General features: G+C 37.1%; 1 protein-coding gene across 2 annotated transcripts in view; it reads right to left on the bottom strand.

Annotated features, from left to right (window-relative positions):
- Positions 1-1,067: 1,067 nt before the first annotated feature.
- CENPI (centromere protein I) overlaps positions 1,068-10,023 on the bottom strand; it is a 78,922-nt gene continuing 69,966 nt past the window's right edge. For both annotated transcript variants that reach the window (XM_041741262.1, XM_041741263.1), the window contains exons 20-21: positions 2,707-2,751; positions 1,068-2,004 (exon numbers count right to left, since the gene is read on the bottom strand). In XM_041741262.1, the coding sequence (XP_041597196.1) occupies positions 1,903-2,004; positions 2,707-2,751 (147 nt within the window). In that variant the 3' untranslated portion in view covers positions 1,068-1,902. The remainder of the gene's footprint in view (positions 2,005-2,706; positions 2,752-10,023) is intronic.

The following is a 10,023-nucleotide window of genomic DNA, read 5'->3' as shown; positions in this document are numbered from 1 at the left end:
TTAACTACTCTGTTGTAACCTTACTGGCCTCTCTGCTATTCCTCAAATGTGCTAAACCCAATTAATGTTTTTAAGCCTTTCACAACTTACCTTTACCTCTGCCCAGAATGCTCTTTCCCCAAATATTAACATGGCCCATACATTTATATCATTAGGGCTTCTGCATAGGTCACCTCCTCAAACAGGCCTTAAAGTAGCAACCCTCTCAATACTCTGTCCCTACACCTGCACCCCGATGTTTATAGCAGCAATGTCCACAATAGCCAAACTGTGGAAGGAGCCTCGGTGTCCATCGAAAGATGAATGGATAAAGAAGATGTGGTCTATGTATACAATGGAATATTACTCAGCCATTAGAAATGACAAACACCCACCATTTGCTTCAACATGGATGGAACTGGAGGGTATTATGCTGAGTGAAATAAGTCAATCGGAGAAGGACAAACATTATATGGTCTCATTCATTTGGGGAATATAAATAATAGTGAAAGGGAATAGAAGGGAAGGGAGAAGAAATGGGTAGGAAATATCAGAAAGGGAGACAGAACATGAAGACTCCTAACTCTGGGAAACGAACTAGGGGTGGTGGAAGGGGAGGAGGGCGAGGGGTGGGGGTGACTGGGTGACGGGCACTGAGGGGGGCACTTGACGGGATGAGCACTGGGTGTTATTCTGTATGTTGGCAAATTGAACACCAATAAAAAATAAATTTTTATTAAAAAAATATATTCTGTCCCTATTCTTTACTTCTTCTTTATAGCACCTCATACTATATTTTTGCTTATATTTTTATTGTCTGCCTTCTCCAAAGGGATACAGTAAGTCCCACAAAAGCAGTACTTTATATTGGTCACAGGTATACAACTAACACAAAAAAATATCTGCCACATAGTAAGCAAGGTAAATATGTATTGAATCAAATAATGAATGGGATTCTAATCTGAACACTACCCAATAATATAGTTTTGTTTTGCTTTAAAGAAAAAAAAAAAACAAAAGAAAAAAGAAAAAACCCTCTAGAATATGCCCTTACAAACAAAAGTAAACTCAGCTTAATTTCTCTCAAATGATATGAATTTTATTAAAAGACAAAGTGATACTTAGTAGCAGTGAAGCTGAATTTTCAGCAAGATATTCTAGCTATTATAATTTTTTTAAGTCTCAGAATTATCCCTGAAAATAAAGTCTCAGTTTATTTGAGCCTGAACACTTACAAATGGGATATGTAACATATACATAATACACATACACAATATAGTACAGTTTTGTGAAATCAAACTAGTATAAATAGGAACATTTTAGATTATCCCACTATCCTTTCCACTGCCTTCTCTCTTCAAATTGCTACCAGTGAAGGCCCAGGCTCCTAATCTACCAATTAGTTAGAGCTAGCTTTCACAGTTAAACATGTTATATACAATTAACTTGATGGCTGACACTGTTGTTCACAATAAGGAAAATGGCAATATCACCAGAGGTTGCAGAGGCAGGGCATTTTACATGAGTATGTCTGTGGCTAAACTGCCACTATATATTATATATTACCTGCTCTCTTCCATCAACACAATTTACAGTCCACAAGAATGTGAAAAATCCCACCACATAACAGATGTATAATTTGGTAGAAGGCAGGGCTTGATGATGAAGTCATTATTCACTAGTGGGCTAAAGAATCTAGATCCTGAAAAATATAGTTAGCCACACTGAGGCTCTCTGGAGCCATGCATAGAAGGCCAGTTCAAGTACTCCCTGAGGATGACAGTCTATTGATGAAAAGATTATGGAAACTCAAGTTGAGCCATTTGGCCTCTCTAGCAACAAGGAAAAGAATTTAGTCCAGTATGATCGGTTCATTTAAGTCTAAATTCATTTAATGTTGATGAGGTGGTTTATGCTCTCTGATCAGGGGACAGAAGAATGATGAATACTACTTCTTATGAAAAGTTTCAAGCCTTGTAACCCCTCTGAAAATAAATAGTCCAAATACCAGTTCCATTTCTTTCCCTGTAGGCACAAAAAAGGGAAGATTACTTGTGAAATATTTACTGTGCTTATTCTGTCTTCTCTTCTTTCCCTAGTAAAAATTCCCAATGTCCTGAATGCACATACCAAGGGTTAGCTCAGAGGGGCCAGGTTCTTAACTGGAACTCAGGCCCTAAAGTAACATTCAAACCAGAAAGTACCCGAAGTTTAAAGGCTAAACATTCCTTTTACTTTATTGGCAAAAAGTTTTAGCTATCCAACTGAACACGTCCTATGAAATGGAAATGGGTCATCATTCCCTTGTTCTAGAAATTTAATATCTAAAATAGATAACATGGGAGCAGACATTGTTATATTACTGTCTAGATTAAATATGTACACAGCAGAGTTTCTATAATAATGAGACAACTATGTTAGGTTTTGTTAAATCGGCCTCATGGCAGTCACGCTTTGAATACATGCAACTGTACTATAAAATGAGACAATGCACAGATATAATGGCAAGAATCAAATTATGAGTAGTTCTATCTTAGAGAGGAAGTAGAGGGTAAATGCTAATAAATTCACATAAAAGTCACTGGAATGAATTCAGGAGGCAAACATTTCACTTTGATTTTGTGGAGGCAGCAGGCTTAAGACTGGGAGAAAAGTAAAAGTACAAATTTTTTGATAAAATAAAGCTATAGTAAATTCCTGAAACATGATGAAAATAAATTTATTTACCCGAATAGAGTTCATGTTTACTGTTGTCCTTTCTTCTGGCCACTCCTTAAAAAACAAAAACAAAACAACAAAAAAAGTGGGGAGATAGGAGATAGAAATATTTGGTTAGCAAAAATTACCAGAAAATTAACATGGCTCTTCACTGACTCATTTGTTACATTTTATTCCTACTATCATTCTTGGATTCCTTTTAGGTAAACACTCACTATAACCTTCCATATTTCTCCCTAATAGCACAAACAGAAGGAAAGTGAGATTACAGAGAATAAAGGGAGCTCCATTTTGCTAATTTATGGCCTCAAATCTGTGTTCAGCCACTGGAGTGAAGATAGAAGATATTAGAGAAGGCATCTGCTAAGGTAAAGGACACCTGAACTGAGTTTTAAGGGATGAAGAGGAAGTCTAGTGAGGCAGTCTGTGTACACAGGAGATTCTATAAAAACTGATTATGAAAACTCTGACCTTGGCAATCCCACATATTTTCCTATCTTTAACTATCACCCACTGTATTTCAATGAAAAGTCATCAATTCTATAACAAACATTTTTTATATATTACTAAGAAAAACCTATGCCTATTAAACTATGTATAGCACAATGTCTTCTTAACACTTAGAATTTAAAAAAAAAAACACTTAGAATTTTTCTTTTATGATGATTTTTAGATGTAGGCAGATTTTGATCATATATCATTTTTATAAACATGAAATGGTAAATATAAACAAAATTAAGTAGTGAAAAGTATTTCTAAAATTTTATATTTGGAGTCCTACTCTTCTGAATTACTTTTCTACTCAAGAGCTATAGATAACTATGTTTTTTCACACAGTATCATCTTCTGTGCCAAAGTGTTGGCAATGCAACATTTCTCAAAAAACTAAAAGATACTAGTGTTGGGGTCCCAATTACATAAATATAACCTACTTTTGGTTCCTGCTTCAAAGGAAAGTCCATAACAAGTATGATATACTGCTTCCCTCCCCTCTTCCTCCAAGGCATTTGTTTTTTGGGGCTTAAAGGAGTGTTCCAATATTTCCTCCAAGTTATTTCCCCAACCTGCTAACAACCATCCTGCAAGGTCTGATTCTGGTAATCTGCCTGGACATACTCAAAAACAGTAAACGACAACTATATTTTCATTGCTGCCTGGCTGACATCAATTGCAAGACACGCCCTGATCTCTGAGAAGTTAAAAAGTGAAAAGAACATGTGTTTTTACTGATTAAATATACTGATTAAATATGCTGATGAATTCCATATTTATTTCTCTAATTCCAACTTTTCTCCTGAACTCCAAGCCTAGCTTCAAACTGCCTATACTTCCACTTCTTGTATGTCTACAGACATTTCAAACTTAGGTAGATCAAAACAGAATTTGAGTCTCAACTTGTCCTCCCCCCAAACCAAAATAACCTCTCTTGTTCTTTCACCAGTATTCCTATTATTAATAAATGGAACCATCATCAACTCAGTTGCTCAATTAAAAAAACCTCAAAACTGGGTGCCTGGGTGCTCAGTTGGTTAAATGTCTGCCTTCAGCTCAGGTCCATGATCCTGGAGTTCTGGGATCGAGTCCCGGGTCAGGCTCCCTGCTCAGTAGGGAGTCTGCTTCTTCCCCTACCCCTCCCCTGATCCCTGGGTGGCGCAGCGGTTTGGCGCCTGCCTTTGGCCCAGGGCGCGATCCTGGAGACCCGGGATCGAATCCCACGTCGGGCTCCCGGTGCATGGAGCCCGCTTCTCCCTCTGCCTATGTCTCTGCCTCTCTCTCTCTCTGTATGACTATCCTAAATAAAAAAACAAAACAAAACAAAACAAAACAAAAAAAACCACTGGGCCATCCCCTCAACTTGTATTCTCTCTCACTTGCTTTCTCTCAAATAAATAAAATCTTATTTAAAAAAAGAATTATATAGGGACATCTGAGTGGCTCAGTGGTTGAGCATCTGCCTTCTTTGGCTCAGAGTGTGATCCTAAGTTCCTAGGATAGAGTCCCACATCAGGTTCCCTGCAGGGACCCTGCTTCTCCCTCTGCCTATGTCTCTCCCTCTCCCTCATGAATAAATAAAATTTGGGGATGCCTGGGTAGCTCCGCAGTTGATTGTCTGCTTTCAGCTCAGGGCGTGATCCCAGGTCCGGAGATCAAGTCCCGCATCAGACTCCCTGTGAGGAGCCTGCTTCTCCCTCTATGTCCGTCCCTGACTCTTTCTTTCTTTCTCTTTCTCTCTCTGTGTAACTCTCATGAATAAATAAATAAAATATTTAAAAAAATATAGCTTGCAAAAAATATCTTCTTAAACTCAAAAGTCCTTGTCTTTCTCTCATTCCCACTTTTTAAAATTAGTTTCAGAGGTAGAATTTAGCTATTCATCAGTTGCATATAATACCCAGGGCTCATTATATCAAGTGCTCTCCTTAATGCCCATAACCCAGTTATCCCTTCCCCCCTCCCCCATTCCCTCCAGTAACCCTTAGTTGTTTCCTGGAGTTCAGTGTCTCTTACGGTTTGCCTCCCACTTCTAATGAAGCCATTCATCAAGTCCTGTCCAACTTTTGCAATATATCTCAAATCAATCCACTTCCATCCATTTCCACTACCACTACATGTACACAAATCTCTATCAGTATCTCTTGTCCAGACTCCACCAACAGCTTCCTAATTGGTGCCCCTGCAGCTACTTGGGCCTCTCATTATAACTCTATCCTCCACAAAATAGCCAAAGTAATCTCTGTCAATAAACATAAACTCAGGCCGTACTATGACTTTGCTTTAAAATTTTTCAATTGTTTCCCATGGCACTTCAAAGAGATCTGTAAAAGACACAGCCCCTGAATCTCTGCTCTTATTTCATTCCATTCTCACTCTTTTTCCTTAAGCTATAAACCATACCAGCCTTCCTTTTCTCCTTGAACCCCTTGAGCCAATGTACTATTCTCACCACCTGGAATTCTCTTATTCCAGCTATTCCTAGGCCGGCTGATTCTCATCTTTTAGAAGAAATATTAGACCAAATGCCACCTCCGCAAAAAGCCTTTCTTGAACACCCATTCCTGACAACTCCCCAATCACTCTTTCTCTTACCCCACCCTGATTATGTCCTTCACAGCATTTCTCAAAATTCAAAATTATCATGTTTACTTATTTCATTACTTATTTACTGTTCGTTCTCATTAGAACACAAACTCCATTTGGGCATAGATGGTTTCTGTCTTCTCAGGCACTATCTTCCCAGTATGAGAAGCATAGTGAACACAAAATAAATATTTGTTGAATGAATAAAGAAACAACTACTGAGCAGCTAGGGTGGCACAGCAGTTTAGCGCCGCCTTCAGCCCAGGGCGTGATCCTGGAATCCCAGGATCAAGTCCCACATCGGGCTCCCTGCATGGAGCCTGCTTCTCTCTCTGCCTGTGTCTCTCTGACTCTCTCTCTCTCTCTGTCTCTCATGAATAAATAAAATCTTTAAAAAATAAAAAATAATTTTAAAAAATTTAAAGAGAAACAACTGATTCAAAGGTAATTATGCTAATAAAATCTAGAGCTTCAGAATTTCCTGAAATGTAAGCTCTACAAATGTCCAAAATATTTGGACTCTTTGATACTGAGAACAGACTGGCCAAATTAAATTTACTAAATTATCTCTAAAACACTAATTTGAAATATTACAATTGTAAAATTCCATAAGATAAAACATCAGAATTAAATCATACTGCCATGGTATCAGAAGTTATTTTTACCATCTCAAAGGTAAGATATTTAGTTGGTGAGAAGGGCTCAAAAGGCACTCTCATGAAACCCATATTGACATTAAAGCCTAGTATTTTCAGAACCAACAAAAAGGGCAGTTTCACATTTTGCCAAATGCACTCTATGCCACTAGAATTTAAACCTTCCAGTAAGAACCAACCTTCCTTCAACATTTTAAAAACTTTTCTGATTTTCTGATTTAAATATCAATTCCTGATCCTCCAAAACAAGTTTGTTTACCTTTGTTCGTGTTGATAATATTTACTACTTTAGAGACTCAGTCTTCTACCACACAATCTAGATGAAAAAATTATTTGACTTAAGAACATCAATCCTACTCTATTTATAATTCATTATAAGTTTTGCCAAATAAGAACTAGAAATAAATAAATAAAATCTTAAAAGGGAAGGCGGTGCCTGGGTGGCTCAGTTGGTTGAACATCTGCCTTTGGCTCAGGTCATGATCCCGATGTCCTGGGATCAAGCCCCATGTTGGGCTCCCTGCTCAGTGGGGAGCCTGTTTCTCCCTCTCCCTCTGTCCCCTAGCTTGTGCTCTCTATCTCAAACAAACAAATAAATAAATAAAATCTTTTAAAAAATGGATGCAACCATGTTGACAAGGTATGGAGAAAATAACCTTTCATTGTAAGGAGCAATGTAAATTAAAATAACTTCTACTAAAAGCAATTAATGATACCAAACAAAATAAAAAAATCACTGAAAACAATCCAGTTAGCGCAATTTTACCCACAGACACACTTATATATGTATGAAATGGTGTATATGGTTTAAGAATATTCATTAGAGGGGATCCCTGGGTGGCGCAGCGGTTTGGCGCCTGCCTTTGGCCCAGGGCGCGATCCTGGAGACCCAGGATCGAATCCCACGTCGGGCTCCCGGTGCATGGAGCCTGCTTCTCCCTCTGCCTATGTCTCTGCCTCTCTCTCTCTCTCTCTCTCTCTCTCTCTCTCTGTGACTATCATAAATAAATAAAAATTTAAAAAAAAGAATATTCATTAGAGTATAATTTCATAACAGAACTAGAAAAAACTTAAATGTTCAATTGACAACTTATATGCTTAACTTTAACATAGATTCATATGATGGAATACTATGGAAACATCAAAAACAATGAGGCAGCCCTTTATATACAAAAATGAAACACAAGCCTAGATATTAAGTCAAAAATTCAAGAGGCAAAAAAAATTCAAGAAGCAGAAAAGTAAATATGGTATGCAGTGTTGTAAAAGATCATTTACAGAGAAATATACAGTATGTCTCTAGAAGGATATTCAAGAAACTGAACGTAGTTGCTTTATGATAAAAAGTATCCACATACAGTTCCACTTCCAGGATGAAATCATGAGTTCTGAGGACCCACTCCCCAGAAAATGAGAAAATTTGGCAAAGACTGCTTTTTAAAAACCAGCACTTAAAGATTCTGAAGGTAGATCTAAATTCAATAATCTAACATACTGCCTTAAGAAACTAGAAACAGGAAAGCAAACTAAACCCAAAGTAAGAAGAAAGTATAGGTGACCCTTGAATAACATGTGGTTAGGGGTGCCAACCCTGGCACAGTCAAAAACCTATGTATAACTTTGGCTTCCCCCAAATTTAACTACTGACAGCCTGTTGACCAGAACATAAACAATCAATTAACACATATTTTATAAGTATTATATACTATATTCTTAGAACAGAATAAGCTAGAGAAAAGAAAATGTTAAGAAAATCATAAGGAAAACACACTTATAGTATTATACTGTATTTATTGAAAAAAAATCTGCATTAAGTGGACCCATGGAGTTCAAACTTCTATTGTACAAGGGTCAATCATAAATAATAGTGATTAGATCAAGAAATAAATGAAATAAAGAATATAAAAACAGTGGCACCTGGGTGGCTCAGTTGGTTAAGCATCTGCCTTCAGCTTAGGTCATGATCCTGGGGTCCTGGAATGGAGCACCACATCGGGCTCTCTCCTCAGCAGGGAGTCTGCTTCTCCTTCTCCCTCTGTTCCTCCCCCACACCCCTGCACTCACGCTCCCTTTCTCTTTCTCTCTCTCTCAAATAAATAAAATCTTTTTAAAAAGAATATAAAAACAAAGATTCTCATACTTCCTGATTTTAAAACTTACTATAAAGTTACAGTAATTAAAACCATGTGGTATTGGATGAAGAAAGACCTATAGACCAATGGAACAGAATAGAGAGCTGAGAAATAAACACTCATATAGGGAAACCTGGGTGGCTCAGTGGTTGAGCATCTACCTTTGGCTTAGGGCATGATCCTGGGGTCCTGGGATTGAGTTCTACATCGGGCTCCCAGCATGGAGCCTGCTTCTACCTCTGCCTGTGTCTCTGCCTGTCTCTGTCTCTCATGAATAAAAAAATAAAATCTTAAAAAAACCCTACATATCAATGGATACAAATAACAGAATGAAAAGGCAACCTATGGAATAGGAGAGAAATATTTGTAAATCACTTATATGATAAGGGGTAAATATCCCGACTTCTTATATAAAGAACTCCTACAACTCAACAACAAAAAAACAAATAACCTGATTTGAAAAAAATGGGTGAAAGACTTGAATAGATATTCCTCCTAAAAAGATATACAGATGACCAATGAGCACATGAAAAGATGCTCTATATCACTAATCATGAGGGAAATGAGAATCAAACCCACAACAAAATACTACCTCACATCCACAGGATGTTTATTTAAAAAAATCAGAAAATAAGAAGTGCTGGTGAGGCCATGGAGAAATTGGAACCCATGTGCCCTGCTGGTATGAATATAAATTTAATATGGAAACACTTATGGAAAACAATACAGTGTTTCTTCAAAAAATATAAGTAGAATTACTATATGATCCAGCAATTCCACTTCTGGGTATACACCTGAAAGATCAGAAAGCAAGGACTTGAACAGATGATTTTATACCCATATTCACAGTAGCATTATTTTCAAGAGCTGAAAGTGGGAAGTAATCCAAGTGTCCATCAAAGGATAAAACAGACATGGGTGGACCTAGAGGATGTTATGCTAAATGAAATAAATCAGACTGAGAAAAAAAAACAAATACCAAATGATTTCACTCATGTGGAATCTAAAAGACCAAACAAATGAATAAACAAACAAACAACAGAATTAGACCTATAAATACAGAGAACTGATGGCCACCAGAGGGAAGGGGGTTATGGGGGGATAAGTAAAATGAGTGGTGGGGAGCAGGATTTACAGGCTTCCAGTTATGAAATAAATGAATTATGGAAATAAAAGGTACAGCATAGGAAATATAATAAATGGTATTGCAATAGCATTATATGGTGACAAACAGCAGCTACACTTGTGATGAGCATTGCATAATGAAGCTGAATCACTATGTACAACTAAAACTAATTTAACATTGTGCGTCAACTATACTAAAATGAAAAAAATTTAAATAAATGAGGACTGAGATTTTAAAAAAAGGATGAACAGATAAGCAGAATGTGATACATACATATAGTGGAATATTATTTAGTCTTAAAGAAGAATATCTGTACACATGCTATATTAGGGAT

Source organism: Vulpes lagopus, chromosome X (assembly GCF_018345385.1).
Source record: "Vulpes lagopus strain Blue_001 chromosome X, ASM1834538v1, whole genome shotgun sequence".
In the NCBI taxonomy this organism is placed as follows: domain Eukaryota; kingdom Metazoa; phylum Chordata; class Mammalia; order Carnivora; family Canidae; genus Vulpes; species Vulpes lagopus.
Note: the sequence above shows the minus strand (reverse complement) of the source record. Positions and strands in the feature narration are given on the sequence as shown.